The following is a 19,089-nucleotide window of genomic DNA, read 5'->3' as shown; positions in this document are numbered from 1 at the left end:
CTATTGCCATTTCCCTTCCTGTAGCCTTTTCACTGTTCTTATCCCAGCAATGATCCCTTCCTCACAGTTCTGCTGCTTTGCCTTAGGTCTTTCCCTAAATGTCATTGCATCAGGCCATCTCCCTGGGACCAGAGCTGCTTCTCTGGAGGGGAACATGCATCTGTTGGCTGGAAAGTAGCCAGCAAACCCCTGTTTCCCCCAGCTATGCTTCAGGAGGATGATGAGTGGTGGTGTCAGCAGAGAGAAGTAAGAAGCCTTGGCTGCATGTTCAATACCTGGAAGCAGCCCCTAGTCACTGGAAAAAGGATCTGAAGATCCCCCTGGCCTCACCCAAATGATGTTTTATTCAGCATAAAGGAGATGTTGACAGAAGGGTCTGTGTGTCCCCACAGATGAGAGATTCTTGGCTGGTAGGGATGTGCCTCCACCAATCACCTCCACTCCAGCAAGAGGGTAGGTAACTATCTGAGGGTTCTGCTCACCCACAGCCAGAGGCTGATGCACAGCACTCCAGTCTGCTCGTAAAAAAGGCTGTCAGGAAGAGCAGAGGAAGGACACAGGCAGGACAGCCAGGTCCCCTGGATTATGTGTAAGGAATCAGGGTGAGAAGTAGGTTTAATCATGGCATTGCTGCTCTTATTTGAGCACATGGGAGGTTAAAAGTGTAGTTTTCATGTAAATTTATTTTTGAACTGAGGAAGAAGGGTTGGACTTGCTATTTGTGATCACATCACTGATCTGCTCCTTGTGTCTATGAATCCACAACATCCTCCTCCAGTGCACCTCTCTCAGGATATACTTCATTAGCTTAGCCCAACTACACATAATTTGCTCTCAGAACACACAGTGGCCAAATAATGGGACTAGTATGGCACGAAGCTGCAGAGAAATGGGTTTGAGCAGAGCACAGGTATTCTCCAAGCCTGTCTTCCCAAGCATTGTGTCTCCAAGTGATGAAATGCAATGCTATCAAATATCATGACAGAAAGCACGAATATGTAAAACATGAGGGTGCCTCTTAAAAATAAATGTTGCTCCATGATCTTTTTCCCAGGAGAAGGAAGTTTCCAGAGTGTTGGCTCTCTGCGTGTGGTATCACATATTGCATGGTCTGTTCCATATAAGCTCTCAACATATGCTACGAATCTGCCTCTGCAGTACAAGTATTCTAAATCAGATGCTTATGCCTCCTTCTGATCTTTTGCAGTCACACGTACATGCATTGGATTTTGCCACAGGCTATCCATCATTTCTCCCTTTCCAGCATCTGAAACGCATGACCCGTAATTTGGTTTTATGTGTGTTTTACTGCAGTTTCCATATAATCACACAGGAAACTTTAATTCTCACCCTATGAGCCCAAGGCTGTAGTTCTAATCCTTGTCTTTCAGAAGTGTAATGACTGTATGTCTGATCCTCGACAGCCTGTATTTCTCACAACTGAAAGAAAAATCAAATTCCATTGCAAGCAAAGCCTTACCCTTCATGATCATAATTTTCTACCTCCTACCCCAAAGTAACATCTGAAGCCATTAGGCATTGTCACACTCGGTCTCCAGACTCTACAGATTTTACCTGTGGACTAACCACAGTGGTCCTGCATGAGGTGGGCATTTTCCATCCCCGTAAGACAGACAACATCACCCTGTAATGACTCACAACACACCACGAGTTTGTGTTCCACTGGGCCAGGACTGGGGATGAATAAACAGATTCTCTATATCAAAAAGACCAACCTCTAATGCAGGTCATGCAGAGATGAATTAGGCACAGATTTCCTGCAGGCATGACAGGGAAGGTGCCTCATCCACTACAGACCCATCATGTCTCAAGGCTTGCCCCTCTCATTCCTCCTTTTCATCCCTTACTACTCATTCACCAGGAATTCACTACGCCCATCCCTTTCCCCGTCCCAGACTGTGAGTGGCAGATACAGCTGGTTGGCATCATCCACGTTCCAACTGCCTCTATCTAAGGCCATAAAAAGGAAAAGAGGCTGTGGGTCACCCCAGCCCCTGGCTTACCCCAACCACTTACCAGCTGCACAAACCCTCCTGCCTCAAGGACTGGCATAATTTGGCACAACACTCATCAGAACAGTGCTGCCTGTACACACTCATGTTTAATACCTCACCGAGTGATCCTGATTCCAGTAGGGCTCACCCACCACTCTCTGACATCGTGTTACATGTGCCTCATCCTCTGCAATGGCACATTTCTGCTTATGGTCAGGGAATGTGACTCCTCCAGGAGGGCATATCCCAGGTAAAGGGAGATTTCTAGCACAGATATGTCCTTGTTGGTTGGGTGAAAAAAGATGGAGGATTTTTTAGGTCTCTGGAAAGGGACTGACTGGGAAGGGGTGAAAGGGAAATAGTCTGGTAAAATACCTGCCCTGTGTACGGAGCAGATGGCACAGAGGCATCAGAGAAGCCTTGTAAAAAACCAGTTAAGCTTTAGCCACAAGCCCTTTCATCTGCTTTGAATATAGGCTATATCACCTTCCAGCTGGGGCTGGAAAACATCAGGTCTGCTCTGCCTACAGGGCTTTGTGAATCTGTATGTTCTGAACTCCTGCCAGGAGTAACTTTGGTGCTGGAGGGATCAGTGATGGGCCCCGTGCAGCACATCCGTAAGGCAGTGACTTATCCATGGAGGAGGGAAGCTGGGGAAATTCCCTCCCACTCTAAACTATTTCTTGGCTCTTTACATTAGTTATCAGCCCTTGGGAATATATTTTCCTCTCTCCCTACTTTTCTGTGGCCTGCATTATCATTTGCTAAATAATAGCGTGTGCTATTTATCATGAGGTCTGCAACCCTTATCCTCTCCAGGGAGTTTGCAACTAAGTCACAGCAATAAATATTCTGATATTCTATGGGCTTTAAAGCACTAAGAGGCACACAGCTGAAATTATTATCTCGGAGCCTTCAACCCTTAATCTCACAGTGAAACACTCGTCACTAAAGGCAGGGAGGATGCACACACGAATGCAAGTTGTTTATACTCACAGCAGATTCAGACTCAGGCTCAAGTCTGCTTACTAATAATGATGATTACTTTGGCTCCTCTGGTTTTATAACATGTTTGAAAGGCTCAGGGAAACCACATTATCTGCAACTCCCTTTCAACAGCACGTTTGATTCATAAGAGCTGCTGGGCAAGCAAAGGAAAAAGGGTGTGTTTGTGGATTGGGGATCAGTTATAATAATATCATGGTGACCAAAATGAGCACCATGGTCTGCAATTACTGCTGTTCCTCTATGTTTATTGCAGAACAGAATCATCTGAGACCTGACTCAAAACCTGTTGACCTGTTTGCAGCAGGTCCTAGGACTCGCTTGGACAAGACATCCTCTCTTACTGACCTGCTCTGCCCACCATGTTCAGGGAGTTTGGACTTTCTCCCTGCAATAGCTGTTACCTATGAAGGGATTCAAACCTTGACTAGAAAGGTTACTCAAATACCTCCATATTTCTGAGTCCCAAAGCCCCTTTCAGAGTCATTCTCTGTTAATGATTAGAAATGCTCCAGCTTTTCTGGTTGTGGGATCTGATCCCAAGCACCTTCAAAGCAAATCAGAGTTCAAACTCAACTGGGAACATTTAATAACGAGTTGGCGGGGTAATTAAAAAAATGAGTTAAATGCTACTAGAATGTACATGTCCAAAGGAAACACTGGTCTGAGGAGTCTGTATTTTTCAAAGTTATCAAATTAGCCCAACTTGGTTTCCACTGCCAATCTAATTAATGGTGGATGTTGTCCAAAAATTTCTTTTTAGCCTTCCAAATAAGCTGAGAAATCATGGACAAAGTCATTAGTATCAGAGAGAAGACAACCCCCTGCCCTGAATGCACCAGACAGAGGTAAATGGAGCAGCAGTGTCCTGGGTGTGGAGGGAAATGGTATTAGCTGGTTTTGCTTTTTTTTGCAATAAAAACAAGATAAATAACTGGACAAAAATATTTGAGAACAGCCCAAGACCAAAAAATGGGGCAACTTCCCCTGCAGTGCCAGGGTACAGCCCTCTGCTCTGTCCGTCTCTTGCTCTCCTACTATCAGGGCAGCCAAATTTCAGAGTTCCCTGGCCATTCCCTGGCCAATGCCAGACTCACTCTCCACCACACAAGAGCCAGACAGTCTCAATACTTCAATACTTCCCCTGTAACACATTTTTTTGCAGTCCCATAGCCCTTTTTGGCAGGAAAGCTGTGCTGATTTGGAGCAGGGATGTTTCTAAGCATGCCAGGCTCATGAATGCCATATCCTGTTATCCCAGAAAGACTGAAGAATAAACAAAGAGGTACTGGAAGAATAATGATCAATAAAACTCCTTGATCTGAAGTTCAAGTCCAGGACACATCTATATTAATAAAATAAAGGGACCAAGCACTGCTTTGCAATTGCACACATGTTGTGCCTAACAAAATTTCCAGAGATATTTTGGCCTGTTCTCCACCCTGGCATGGCCCAGGGGACAGCACAGCCAGGGACTTTTCACTGCAGCTACTTTGAGTATAGAGAGTTTCTCTATTCAGATGCGGGCCATGCCTTGCCACTTGCCCTTAGGGCCAGGGAATGTTTTCATTGCACAAGTGCAGCCCATGGGGACTCTCTCCAGAACAGAGTTAAATGTCCAAACTGACTGTCAAGTTCAAGGGATGCCTCAGGTTATAGCTACCTCCTTGACATATTCAGACTCAACCCCTGCCCTCTGTGCTGTCTGAGAGACACAAAGAGAGCAGAACATGCTGGGATCTGCAAGTTGGGGGTGTTTCCCCTGACACAGGGATTTCCTACCAGTGGGCACTGAATCAACACCAGAAACTCCCAGGACACCTCTGTGGGGCAGGGACAGTGGAGTAGCCAAGCATGGCACGCTGCAACACATCCACTGGCAGATGGTTCTGGTGGGTTTGGAGCCAGCTGGAAAAGGCTGTAATTAGGCTGTGTAGGCTTTTGCCAAGATTAGGGCTGGGTAGTCCCTGGAGAGCCTCCCAAACCACGGGGTCTGGTTGGAAGCTGCAGGCACTAAACCCTCTGCTTTGCTGGAGAGGAGAGCTTCCCTGTGTTACTAGAGGTGTGCACTCCACTGAGGGGGCCCTTGTCCCTTCCTCAGGTGACACAGGTTGTCCAAGGAAGCAGTTCCTTGTGGGCTGGGCCATAGCATGTACTCCAAATGAGGCAGGGCCTCCTGTGTTTGAACTGGGCTGCCAGGGTACACACAGGATAGCTGGGCAGACAGGATAGCTGGGCAGTCAGAAGGCAGGAGGGGTGTGGAGGTACTCACGGCTCTGCTCGTGTCACCCCAGCTGCTTCCATGTGGACAAACACCATACAGAGCTGATAGAACCAGACCTGTGGGAGCATTCTCCATTACTAGAGTGCATAAACATCACCAGGAGTTTTGACTCTGAGACAAGCTGTTATTCTTGTGTTGGTTTAAAGCATTTCTGTCCGGAAATCATCATGTTTTCAATGTTGTAGACTCTAGCTCTAACGCCAAACCCTTGCTTCTGAGATAGGTAAGTTTCCACTGAAATAAAAGATTAGGAAAGATTTTCTTTTAACACTAACTGGCAAAAGGAAATGCCCTTCAGAAGGACATCTTCTGATGTCTCAAAATAGAGAAACGTTTTTCTGTGCGTTAAGAAGGATAGCGCTGCCATGTCCATTTTTGGGATCTGTTGTGTTCAAAGATGGGTAAAAATAAGAAATAAATAGCAACACTAGCTTCTCTCTTGCATTCTTGCTGTTCTCTACAGAGACAGCTGCCAGAGCAAGAAAACTATATTAGGACCACTGTGTCCCTCAAAGACAAACCCTTCCCAGAGTTTTTTCTTTGCACAGCAACAAGAAGCTGGGAGGTCAACATATAAATGTCCACATGGGTATTCGGTGTGTGAGCTCCCATTATTGTCAGCACTGATCCAAGAATAATTCAGCTGGTCAAATACCCATGATCCGGTTAAATATGACTGTTGAGTGCTTTTGAAAGGCCTTAGGCTGAAACATCAAAGGCAGATTGTGTAAATATTAGGCAGGATCTATAAATAAACCCAATTGTCTAAAATATCACTATATGTGTATATATGGGCTACTGAGCTCTACATATCTAGTCAGTACAAAAATAAGTTTCCTTGGCTACACCAAGAGCTTTGATATCTCTGGACAACTACATTGAGTATCACAATCAAAACCTGAATCCCATCCTGCAAAACTGGGTTCAAACCCACGGAAAGCTAAGAACTCTTCAGAAGAGACATTATTTACCCAAATCAAATATTATTGAACTACATACCTAATTTTTTACTTTTCTGGTAATAAGACAGGAAACTGTCAAAGACTAATAAGTTTCATAAAAAGAAAATATTTGAAGCAATTTAGTAAATTTAGAATCAACAAGGCACTAGAATTCATTTAGGCTTCATGAGGTTTGAAGACTTAGGAAAGTAATGACAAATAGTTTTTCAAAATATGTCAATGTGTAGCAAACACACTCAAGGTAAGAACTATCTAACCTAACTTTAGGTGTCAACAATGCAGATATTCACATCTGATCTAGTCAGAGACAAACACTTGTAAGGTACCCAAGATATCTACTTCAAAATGAGATGAACTGCAACCTAGAAATGTCTTTTTCTTTTCATATACTGACTACAAAGGGAGGCCAACGTATCTAGTCCATATGTAGCTGATTATACTGTAGACGGCTACATCTGGTCAGCATTAGAGAATGTTTAATAACATACCTATTTGCAAATGCATTCCTATTCAGATCAATACGTCTGTGCACTCAATACTCCACCCCTCTACTCACGCTCCAGCTTGCTAGTCCAAACCTTTAAGTCTTGAACTTCAAAGTAGGTTCGACCCAGCTATGCTGAGATCTACAACTTTCTCAGTAAGGTCCCTCAGGAAAACACAACTCACCAAGCCAGGACAAGATACCTGAGACACAGCTGGAGACACACTGTTCCTTTCCAGGAAGTCTGCAGAGGAGCACTTCCAGAGAAACAGAGAGGAGTCATTACAAGTCCCTTCACTCAGGAAAATATTTTTGCCCTAACCAAAATGTCAGTGCTAATGATGAAATACATTTCCTTGAATAAAATCTGCTCAAGACTTTTACAAAGAGTGGTCATGCCAAAAAGTAAAGCAGTTTGTGTGAACCTGAAATCAAGAGCCTCACATGTGTAAAGAGGAGGTGAAGCTTTTTGCAGACTGGGAGAGGTAAATCATTTTTTGCATCAGTCTAGCTTTAGAGGCCAAAAGCCTGGCTCAGCCATGAGTGTGCCGGCGTCCCGAGGTATGGGCACAGTTTCTTGGCCAGCTGCAAAAGAAAGGTAAGTCAGTCAGCCATCCAGATCTGTAAAGCAGCAGCTCACACAGTTATTAGAGGCCTGCCTCCCCATCTGGAAATTAAATGCAAACATATGCATATGTCTAAGTGTTGCTTAAGAGAAAATCACTACCCTGACAAGGCTGAACGGGAACAGGAAGGAAAGAATAGCAGAAAGTACAAACCAGTATCTGTGCCCTCCCCATTTAATTTTCTTTACTGTCAGAGGCACCTTCATATTTAATTAAGCACAACTTGGAGGACAAAGAATGATGAGGTAAGGAATGAAAGAAAATCCGTTTGTTTGTTAATACTGTAACTGGCTAAGAAATATCTGACAGAAAATTTACATTACACGCGTTCCAAGTCCAATTTACTAGGGGGCTCAGTCTTCTCAAAAGAGAGAGAGCCACAACACAACACCAACATGCTATACTTCATTCTTCACTGATACCCAAGGCATCTGCAGAAAGTTTTGATCATTTCTAATAGCACAGAGGAGAAAATCTGCCTTTTTTCCTTGTGGAAATCAGGTACAGCTTTCACACAGCAGAAGTCAGAACCTTTGATCAATATACAGCATGTTAAAAAATGTGTGTTACTATGTAGTCCTGGGATAAACCCCAGATGATTTTTTTTTCACTACAAAAAAAAAAAGTAGAGGGGAAAAGACTTTAATATTAGTTATTTTTCATAGTAATAAGTATTATTTCTTCTTATATTATAAGAAGAAACAAAACAAAGTAAGATAAACATGAGACAGTCATTGAATTCATGACTGAGTGACAACAATGGACGTGTCAGGCAGGAGCTTGACACCTGATCTTTCCGAAGCTTCATGTCAATGAAGTTCAACAACAACTGTAGGCACTGAAAGCAAGGACTCATCATATCTGTGTGATCATGTCTGCACTCATGCATAAACCTAAACCCCACAGGAGGTGGTGAGGCTGCTGTTCTCTCCTGCCAGATGCTGAGCAAACAGCCCCAGGACATGGGGTCTAACCACACAAGGCAGGAGGAAGCCCGGTGACTGCCCAAAGAGCTGGTGATTAATCAGGGTTAAGCAGAAAGCCTCTTGGCCTTAGGCCACTGCCCCTCCACAGGGCCATGCTTGGCCAAAAATAAAGAGGTAATGCTTGCTGATAAGGAAAAGGAGAAAGAGATGTATTAGGGGGTTGCCCTTTCGCAAACTGGTATTTTTTTTCTAATTTTTCATGTACCCTTGTAAAAAAGTAATGTCTTGCCCATTCCAAGAGAAATTTTTTAATTCCAAAGGCATACTGCAAGAATTTAATCAAATCTTGAAGCAAATACATATGATCTGGGGACTAAATAGTCCAAGTCTTCAAGTCCCATCTACAGACTGGTCTTTGATATGTTATCTCCTGGTCTGCAAGCTATGAGCATCCAGGCTGGGGCAACTTTTGACCAGCTAGGGAACAAGTTTGCTGGACTCCAGATGGAGCTGCATACCAGCCTTCTTCCCCTCCCTGAGGCTTCGGCTCACCCGAAATGGAGTGACACCCATCAAAGGGACCTCCAAGACTCTGCCCTCCTGCCTTTGCTCCTTCCCCTGAAGGCACTGACACCAAGGGTCCATCTTCTTGGATTAACCAGCCTCCAGAGGCTTTGCAGGCAGCTGTGAGATGGCTTTCATAGATAAGAGATGGCCCAGGGTGGGCTCATGGGTTAGGAATTTAGTTAAATATCTTTGACAGGGATCTAGTAGGATTTGCTTTGTTGTTTATATTATGCAGTATCAGTAATCCTTAAGGCCCCAGGCCTCTATATCTGTAAAGCTGGAAACACAACCAGCCAGCAAGGGATGCTGATACTGTTCCCCATGATCCTGTTTTCCCCATGCAGAAATGCTTCCCTACTCTGACATTCAGAAATTGCTATATTCTTTGTCTCAGTTCATGTAGATGAGGGGTAGCAAGTGAAATACTGAGCAGCAGGATACTTGTGACTGAAACTCCAGAGAGAAAGTCAACTTTTCTTCACAGGTAATGGTGCTGGTCCTGTTTGATGCTGAAGCAACAGTCATTGCTAACATATGGCAAAGAAATTGTAAGTCTCTGCTGGACCTCGGGGAGTGGGGTGGGGTAAATAATCATAAGCCTTTTCAGTGTTTGTTAAAAGATTCAGGTAGTTGTGGAAAAAAGACAATTGAGTGACTGGAGAGGTTGATTTATGAGGAAAGATTAAAGGAGCTGAAATGAATGGCTTAGCTAAATAGTGACTAAAACAGGACATGAAAAGTAGCCACTGTCAACAGTATTTGAAGTGACTGTCTGAAGGGGCATTAACTGTATGGGTGTGGATACTTTAAATAAATGGAGGTCACAAAAAGGAGGTAGGAAAAGTAAATGAAAAAAAAAATGAATGTTTAGGGAAGTTTCCTGAAGAATAAGGCAGCAGGGGTATAACTTCCATGGCAATCTGCTCCTCACTGTAGGGTGAGGTGCCCCACAAAAGGTCATCTGCACTGAGCAGACATTACCCAGGGAACTTTTGGGAGGTGTCTGCTCTTAAATGTCTCACTGGCATCCCTGTCTCTAAGCACAGTGTAGAGATGATCAGACACCAAGACTATAAAAGTCCATTCCAGGACCTCCACACAACCAGAAGAAAAAATATTCATGCCTTGGGCCTCAGAGATCAAGCAGGAATGAAAAAAAAATGTCCAAAGTGGATGGGAAGAGTGGTTCTCTGGAATTCTGTTATACCACTTAAGGATGAAATGGGGTAACCTGCAGAAGGTTGCCTGAGAAGGCACTAAAATGTGAGCCTCTATGCCCTACCATTACTTGGTCTCTCCCAGACAAGAACTTGAATTGGAACAGGAGAAATGCTTTTTAGTGATACATGGCTAAAGATACACAGGTTGGCCATCATTCAGCTGTAATAAATCATATAATTCATATAAGGTACAGGCATCCTCCTCCTGTGTAGTCCATGCAGGACTAGTTGGTTTGATCATGGAGAGCCACAGCTCAGGTTCAAAACAGGAATAACTTAGAAACTAACTTGCCACATCCTGTGCTTTCTTTTCACTTCATATAAGAAAGGATTGGGCAGGAAATACTGCATGGTGAAAATTCCACCTGGAGAACAAAGCATGGATCTACTCATCTGACAAAGCCACCACAAAATATACATTGATGAGACAGTTGATAGTTCTTAGTTTCAGCTCCCATGACAAGAACCCTTGTGTAAATGTTGTCTCCACACATAAAATGAGATTAACACTTTTTGCAAAGTTTGGCTGGCCCTGCCTGTGTAACCATTAAATTACTCATGGCAGGAACCATGTCTTAGTAATCGAGTGCATTGCACAACCAGTCCTTGCTGAGGTAACACTCATAGAATCATTAGTGCACTTCCCAGCAATTAAATACACATTTGATCGTAGAATCATTTAAGTTATAAAGGGTACAAGGAAATGGCATTGTCTTGATACATTTTCAAAAAGCAAAGGTAAATATATATATATATATATATATGTTATACATGCAAATATATCTTAATTGGTCGTGGTGTCAAATGCTCCCTTTAAATTTAATTTAATGAGTGTTTAACTGAGCTGTCAGCAATCTCCAGTAGCCTCCAGGCACTAATGAGTTAACATCAAGGTGTCAATGCTTCTGGCATTAACCTCAATTAGGAGGAGTTAGGGTGATCACTGAATGAAGGGTCAGTCATTCCTTGCTGAGACATTCCTCTGGCTGTAGCCTACAGCCTCCTGCATGAACGGGGCTGGCAGACTGTCTGCCTACCACCTCCCCAGTAAAGAGGACTCATACCTGGCAGCATTACTGTTAATTACTGTATTTGAAACCTGTACAGGTCTTGACAGGCACGGAGAATCAGCAGTAAACCTATTTATGAGGCTATTTAGTGAGATTCCCAGGTAAAATGTAACCTGTGGTAATAAAATTATAAATACCACTTACTCATGGTCAGAATTTTTAAAAGACCATCATTAATGGCTTCAGTATGTCAAAGAATAGAAAGTCTGTACATGAGGGTTAAGCTTACAGAAAAAAAATCACCACATAGATAACCCGTGTAACTTTCATTCTGCTCCACTTACCCCTCTCCAGACTTCCTGAAATATTTCCTTTAGATATATGGCATTCAGATGTCTTCTTGCACAATCATTCTCAGGTAGATCTGCTTTTCTGGGGTGAAATCATGGATGGATCACAAGTGCTTTCAAGGCTGTACCCTCCCTGTTCCATCGTGGAGGTCTCAGGACAGCCAGGCAGAGCCCTCTGGATCCACCCCAGGCCTGAAATCCCTTCTCTAGATGGCAGATTGCTGTTCAGCCTCGGGGACATGTGCGTATTTATGCCAGAGGAAATCATTCAATGAACAAATCTGTTTAGAAACCTCAAAGGTTTGTCAGTCAGCATAAAATCAAGGTTATATTCCAGTTTATTGTTACAGTTATTACAGTAGAAATTCTGGGTCCATCCTAAAGCATTCTTAAATTTCTAAATTCATATAACATACCATAATGCAAGTAAAAGTCCCGCCCACCTCCTTCGCACCCTTGCCGTCACTCACTCCACCACGACAGACTGACCACCCTTCCCTGCAGTCTTCCCCTGTAACTTTTAGACCATAGTCCTTAATGACTAAAACAAACAACCAAAAAAAAATTAAAGATAGAGATAAAAGGAATAAAGGCTTCAGGTGCACACACCTTGTGAACAGTTGGGGTCAGAAGTTGCACAGTACTTTAGCTAACTCTTGATGGGACTCTTTTTCCACAGCAGGAGCTCTGTGTGCCTCCCAGAGGTGGAAGACCACAGCAGCAGACTAGCAAAGCTTGCCTAATTGTAAGGCTGCACTTGTCTTATAGCTAACTCTGCAATGATTTCTATCTCCAGGTCTCCATTTCTTCTCTGCAAGAATCAAAGAGCTTTTAAGCCTTTCCCTTGAGGTGACAGCATTACCTGCTCCTCCTCCACCTGAGATGCAGAAGCTCTCCTTCCTCAGAATATTTATCTACCTTAATCTGTGTCAGACACAGGCTCATTCTGCCCTGGTAATGAAGAGTTGCTGTGTCTGGGCCAGCCAGGCCAAACGTGTTCGGACTCTCCTGGATGTGTGATTCAGATCAAGCCACAGCGAGTTGTGCAGCAAGCAAAGACAAACAGGAGCAGCACAATGACAGCTTTCAATTACATAATTTACCAAGCTTCATCTTAAAATTAATGAGGCTGTTTGCACCATGTCACATTTCACATTCTTGTGCAATCACTAATGTTAAACATAAAAAGCTCTTTATCCCTGTAGCATATTCCTTCTTGGTGTAGGATGGCACAGCTGCTATAGTCTGTTATTAGCAGGTACCTCCAAACCCACAGTAAAGTGTGTGCCCCACTCACTTTAGCACTGGTCAGCAAAAGAGATGGCATCTTGCCTTTGCCCTCAGGTAATCCATCTAACCAGTTCATAGGATCATGGAGTCATAGAATGGGTTGGGTAAGAAGGGACTTTAAAGATCATCTAGACCAGGTTGTTTAAAGCCCCATCCAACTTGGTCTTGAACACTTTTAGGGATGGGATGGTATAGATTTTGTAGATAATGTTATCCACATGTAGACAACAGTGTGTCAGCTAAGCACCAGAAGCTCCCTTTATAGTCAGTACAGGAGAACTGTCACTTCAAATATGCAGTTCATCTCTTTCAGGCACTTTCTTTAGGATGAGATGATTTGTGCCTCAAAAGCAGCTGCTTCTCTCCATTACCTGTAAAAAGTATTTTTCTCAGATGGCAATGTCTACACTATAAATCTCTATGGCTTATGTGTCTACAGTTGATCAGATGAATCCCACTTCATGAATTTTTCATTATTTGTAGTCATTACATGAGGACTGGATAGCTTTTTAAAAAATACTCTATAGCTAAGGAGAAGCACAGGCTTGATACAAAAATTACTGGGCAAACTTCTCTTATCTTAGGAAAATAAGACAAAGGATTTGAACAGATGTCCTAAACCATCTCTGAACGTAATGTCTTGACAATGAAAGTAGCCACATAATGGAATTATATCATATCATTATTCTGTTGTTTATTTATTTGGTAGGTCAAACCTATGTGGCTCTGAATTTCAAATCTACATTTGTGAGTTCTGCTTCACAGCATGATACAAGAAGTCCAGTTAAACAAACATTATCAAACATTATACATTCAGTGCAACATCCCTAGACTGCTTAAAATGTTTACTTGTTTGTAAATTTTATTTCAATTTTTGAAGAAAGAAAGTTTGCATTACACATTCTGTGTCTCTCTTTCTCTGGCAAGGCCCTGTCTGCATTGCTCTATTTCAAAGAGATGTAAAAGGCTTTTGTTTTTTCTTAGAAGTTTGGAATTGCTCCTTTCCTACTCCTTTTCAGATCTTGGAATTGCTTTTTATAGCAACAGAAAGAGGTTTTGCAGTGATAAAAATGCATTTTTTACATTCATGAATTCATACATTTTAAGAGCAGAAGGAACCATTACATTCATCCAGCCTGAGGCATTGATAGATTTACTGCACAGGAGCTAATGGACCAGAGCACAGTCCCTTTGAGATGACAGTAGAGAATTTGTGCAGCTTTTTAGCCTCCCTCCTCATCACCATCATGAGGGCAACCACGTCAGAGCTCTCTTGTCTAACACAGACCCTGCCTCTAGTCCAGCTTGAGAGAACATTTATTTAAACAAAACATTTTGGAGAAAGACAGACTGCTTTCCCAAGTACCAGAGAAAGCAAAAGTCAGCACACCCCCACAGCCCCAGAGCACCTCTACCACCTCTCCTTGACCCTCTTTGGTCTCCCAGCAGCACCAGACACCCCAAAACAACAGTAGCTGCTATTCCTATGCTCGACCTTTGTTCTCTACCTGCACAGTTCTCTCACTGGGGTGTGAAGCGCTTGGCCCCTGGGACTCAGCTTATTGCCTCATAAAGCAGGATGGCAGGATTATTAATGTAGCAGAACTGCAGGATTTTCCAAGCTATTTATGAGTTACCATGGCAGTTCATTAGCTCTCAGCCCAATGAGCCCTTTCTGGCGAGCATGAATCACGCAGGAGGCACGCACGCATCTGAACATATCACAGATATTCACAGATATTCACAGCAAAAACACATCCACGGCCATTTTTCCTCCATTTTGTCCAGAATATATCTAACAATGGCACTAAAAAGTCATCAGTTATCAGGACCCATATCCAACCCACTGAAACATGTCTAGATACAAAGAAATTCACAGTCCCCATCCTTTTCTTTTACTCTCACGGAACCATTTCTGACCAATGTCTGTATTTAAAGAACAGCAGGTCCTTACCAGAGGGTTTACATCAGCAGCCTTCAGGGACTGCACAAGGAGGCAGGTCTGGCAGTGGGGACAGTAGACACCCTGACTTTCAGTGCTAAAAATAAGGTTTCACTTTACACACAGACAAGCCCCTCATCCCCACTCAAGGAAAGATTTGAGAAAATATTTAACTTTCATGGTAATTATCCATAGGTCTTAAAATAAAGCACTTCAGTGCTTCCTTGAGTCCAAGTGGCACTATATGTGTGAAAAAATTCTACAGGTTTTAGTGCAGTGCTGAGTTAGGACTTCAGCATATGCCAAAAAAACAAGTCTAGCAAACTAGAGAGGAAAGAGATATAGAGAATTAAAGGGATCCTTTGAAGTTAATAAGTGGACAATTAAGAAAAAGGAAAAAGTCAAGAGCACAGTAACTTTTATCAGTAAGTGCAAAGCCACTAGCAAGTTACTCTCAGATATTACAAATACAATGTTTTATACCAAAGAAAGACAGAGAGACAGGAAGATGGTTGGTGGAAGAGAAAGAAAAAAAAGCAAGAAAAGCAAGCAAGCAAGCAAGCAAGAAAATCTATTTAGCCTTTGTTGCACTATTTTTCTCATTTGCATTAATTTTTTATTTCCTTTTACCCTCTAAGATTTTCATGATATTTTAAAGGAAAAGCAGAGCTTAATTTTTTATATTTGCCTCTAGTTAGAGCTGCTACACTCAGAGATCAACCTCACAATGCCTTATGAGCTTCTCAGAATTAACTTGCCTTTTCCCTTTGAAAAAATAATTAATGTATTTATTAGTGCAGTAATGGAACCCACATACTGGAAATTCCCACCTTCCACACCATCCCATTAGCTAAATCTGGCTTTGGGCCAAAATTTTGTACTTCAGCTCCTGCCAAGGTTAAAGTTTGGAATGTTTTCATGTTGGAAGATTTTTCATCTCTTTCCTTGGCTGGGCTAATGGGACCCTACTGCACATGGGAGATCACTGCCATTTACTTGTTTGTTACTTGTTTGTTTCAATCACACCAGTTACATACGGTAACTGGTGGCATTTCCCTCTCAGCCAAGTGATGCCAACAGGCGTTGAGCCCAAGATGAAAAGGGATATAATGTGATATGGAGAACTGCTGGCTTGAGACAATCCCACTGGCTGGAGTAATTACAGCAAATATTTTAAAAATTATACAGCTGAGTAACAAGTTAGTTGACACCTTTATTTAAGATGAGATTCATCAACAAAAATGTGTATGTATGTCAGGCATTCTCATGTCCAATAAAACGTGGAGGCTAGAGGAATAAACCTCCAAGAAATAAAGATATGGCTTAAAGAAAAAAAAGCTTTTGCCTCATCCATTTACCGCTTGGAGATCTGGAACAGGGCTCAGCTTGTGCTGTCAAGTTAGAGGAGAACAGTCTGGACTTGCTGACCTGAGAGACCCTTGCAGATGTTCTCCTGCCAGGACTGGGAGATAAGTCACCTCACCAGCTCATCCCTAGGCTGTCCACACAGCCAACACCAGCATTAATCCTGTCACAGGGTCCATCTCAGCAAAAGAGCTGTGATTTCTGCTAACAACACCAGTTTTCAGTTAATATTACTTTTTGTCACCTCATAAGTTACTCCCTCAGCAGATTTTTTTCATGAGTTGCTATCAGAAGAAGACATATTAGTCTCTTTACAGCCCTCCCCATGCTTTAGCAGCAAGAGCAGAGTCCAGCTGCCCTGTCCCCATACTTACTGTAGTTTCTCAAAAGGGAAATCTCTGTATGAAGGCTGTCCCACCCACACTGCCATGTTCCCCACTATGCTTGCTCTCACCACCTCTTCTGAAGCAGCACAGTGGGTCAGCACTGATCAAGATCACATTGCAATTTTTGTCATAGGTAAGACCAGTGACATGGTCCAAGCTGCTGAACAATGGCAGGACATTTCTGCCACAGTCTGACAGACAGGGATTGACAGAGAGGACCAGACCGACTGCGGTGCCTGATCTCAGGGAGTGATGAGGTCATCTACTTGAAACAGCAAGAAGAAGGGTTGAAGTGATGCTCAAAAAATCCATTTTTACACCCATTACATTTCCCAAGCTATGCCAGGGTCATTCTGCATTTTTCACTGCTCACCAAAGCCACATCCTTCGTTCCAGGGGTCACATGTTTCCAACTGCAATTGGGGGTGAACAGATATCTGTATCTAGATAAAGGCCACAGGGAAGTGCAGTCACATTTGTTCATCAAAGCCTGTCCCATTTCACTCCTACAGGTTTTATGAAAGTAGGAGAGCACCATACTAGAAGCAATAATGTGTGAAGCTTTATGGAAACCTGAAACAAAGAGATATCAAACAGGAGGTTCACTACACTACCATGCCCTAAACCATAAGAATATCAAACTGCTTCTAAAAGAATGCCAGGACTTAGTTCTGTCTGACACAAGCAGACAGGACTGGAATTTGATTTCTTGTTTATTTGGTTTTCACATTTTGAAGGATTTTGCTGTTTGAGGCGAGAAATATGTCTGTTGATCACAAAATCCAGCTCAGAGACATGTCTGAGATCATGGTTTTGAAAAGGAGCCATGGCCACCTTCAAAGGATGAGGCAGATTTCACCCACGGAAAAGCAAAACATGCCATTTTGTGCTCTCAAGCGTGACTCATTTCCTGATGCAGTTAGGCTAGGACTAGGAAAGCTAAGGTCAGATTAAGAGATCATTAATGTCTTTTGTAGTGGACTTTGAGACCAGGATCGCAAAGCCAGAATAAGGCTGTTGAGGCCTTTGAAGAAGAAATCCTCTTGGAAATACATCATGGGGCTCTGTTTGTTTTCCCTGGATTTTTGAGGGATGGAGCTCCTGTTTTGCTGCATTGCCTTCATTTCTGTCAAATCCCCATTAGGATAAGCTTCTCTCCAGTCTCTTTATGAGGAAAGTGATATAAAAAACCTCACCTTCCTGACTAGAAAACTCACAGGGCTTTGCATGGATAGCCTTGCTACTTCTTGCTACATCATTTCAAACAAAACCCAATCTTCCTGCCTCTCCTGCCAAACAAAACAACAGCCAGACGAACTCAGAGCCTCATTGTTTCTGCATTGAAGTCTCTGCTCCTTAAGGTTCTGTACATGTACCATGCTATAGCAATTGCACAAAATGCTGTGGTGACTCCATCTCAAACGGCATCAGCCTCAGCCTCCTGCAGTTACACACAGGGAGTGACACACAAAGCTGTTGTCTGAGGACACAAAATTCCTCCTCTACCCCAGGCTCCGCCATCTCTCACCACATTCAAAGTAGCACCAGAATTTCCTCTTCCAAGTGGATGCAGAAAGGAACAGAGAGATAAACCGAGTTGATCCTAGCAACAACTATGTAAGCAAAACCCTGAAGAAAATATTTTTAAATATGTCAGACACAAATGACCAAAATATCATCACACAGTAAGAAAACAGACCTGATGTTGTTTTTATATCACGGGGCTCAGACAGGAACAATTTTTCCTGTGTTACAAAATAAGATGACTAGTCAGGTAGGAGCACAGTGTCTCCTCAATACTATGACTTAAACTCCCAACTTAGAGCTCCAACTGTTTATTTTTTATTATTTTTTTTAATAACAGTATTTTGTTTGGAAAAAAATGTTACAATTTTCACTTGAAGATTTTGGGAGTGACTTTCTACTAACACAGTGGATGAGTATGGATTGGTATTCATCTGATTCTAGGGTACAAAATGAAATACAGAACAAAGTAATAAGGATCCTACTGATAACCACAACTTTGCTGCAGAGTGCCAACATTCAGGGTGTAAACTTCCACTGAGTGGATTGATTCCACCACCAGATTTTCCTGCCTTGAAGAAACAGCTGAATGTGTTCATAAAATATCATTTCCACCTTTTTTGCTTTTTCTATCAAGCCAATGAGTACAAAAAGCGACAGAATTAAACCACTCCAGTGATCCACAGAACTTTCCCCTGTTGACTAAACAAGAATCACCGTGAGTCAACTGGAAGCTCAACAACTTTTTGTGTATGATAATGTCTTGTTGTTCTCTACATACCACTGTTCATCAAACATACACCCCTGTGAGAGTTTAAAGTAAGAGAATTTTGTGACGTACCACAGGTGTAGATGACATTAAGATGCTTTTGGATGCCTGGGTAACAAGGATCTCCAAATTCATAGGTGCTGGCATATATGCTGCAGCTTCTTTTCCCATGACAGCGCTTGATCATGAGCTGGAGAGCAGTAGCTGACTGACACTCTAAAAGGGAAAAACAATACCTCTTTGTGAATATTTGTCCGTTCACAACAGAAATTGCCTAGAAATAATTTACCAGATGCAGACTGAGAGCACATACATGTGGGATTTCCATATTTAAAAGTCTTTGTGCTTACATGGGAAGGTGTAT

General features: G+C 42.6%; 1 protein-coding gene across 1 annotated transcript in view; it reads right to left on the bottom strand.

The window, feature by feature from the left end:
• EVA1A (eva-1 homolog A, regulator of programmed cell death) overlaps positions 1–19,089 on the bottom strand; it is a 212,817-nt gene that overhangs the window by 85,372 nt on the left and 108,356 nt on the right. Inside the window, exon 5 of the mRNA XM_017812971.1 lies at positions 18,798–18,941. Within this exon, the coding sequence (XP_017668460.1) occupies positions 18,798–18,941 (144 nt within the window). The remainder of the gene's footprint in view (positions 1–18,797; positions 18,942–19,089) is intronic.

Source organism: Lepidothrix coronata, unplaced genomic scaffold, assembly GCF_001604755.1.
Source record: "Lepidothrix coronata isolate B3197 unplaced genomic scaffold, Lepidothrix_coronata-1.0 Scaffold39, whole genome shotgun sequence".
NCBI lineage: Eukaryota > Metazoa > Chordata > Aves > Passeriformes > Pipridae > Lepidothrix > Lepidothrix coronata.
The sequence above is the reverse complement of the archived record's forward strand: the minus strand, read 5'-3'. Positions and strand labels throughout refer to the sequence as shown.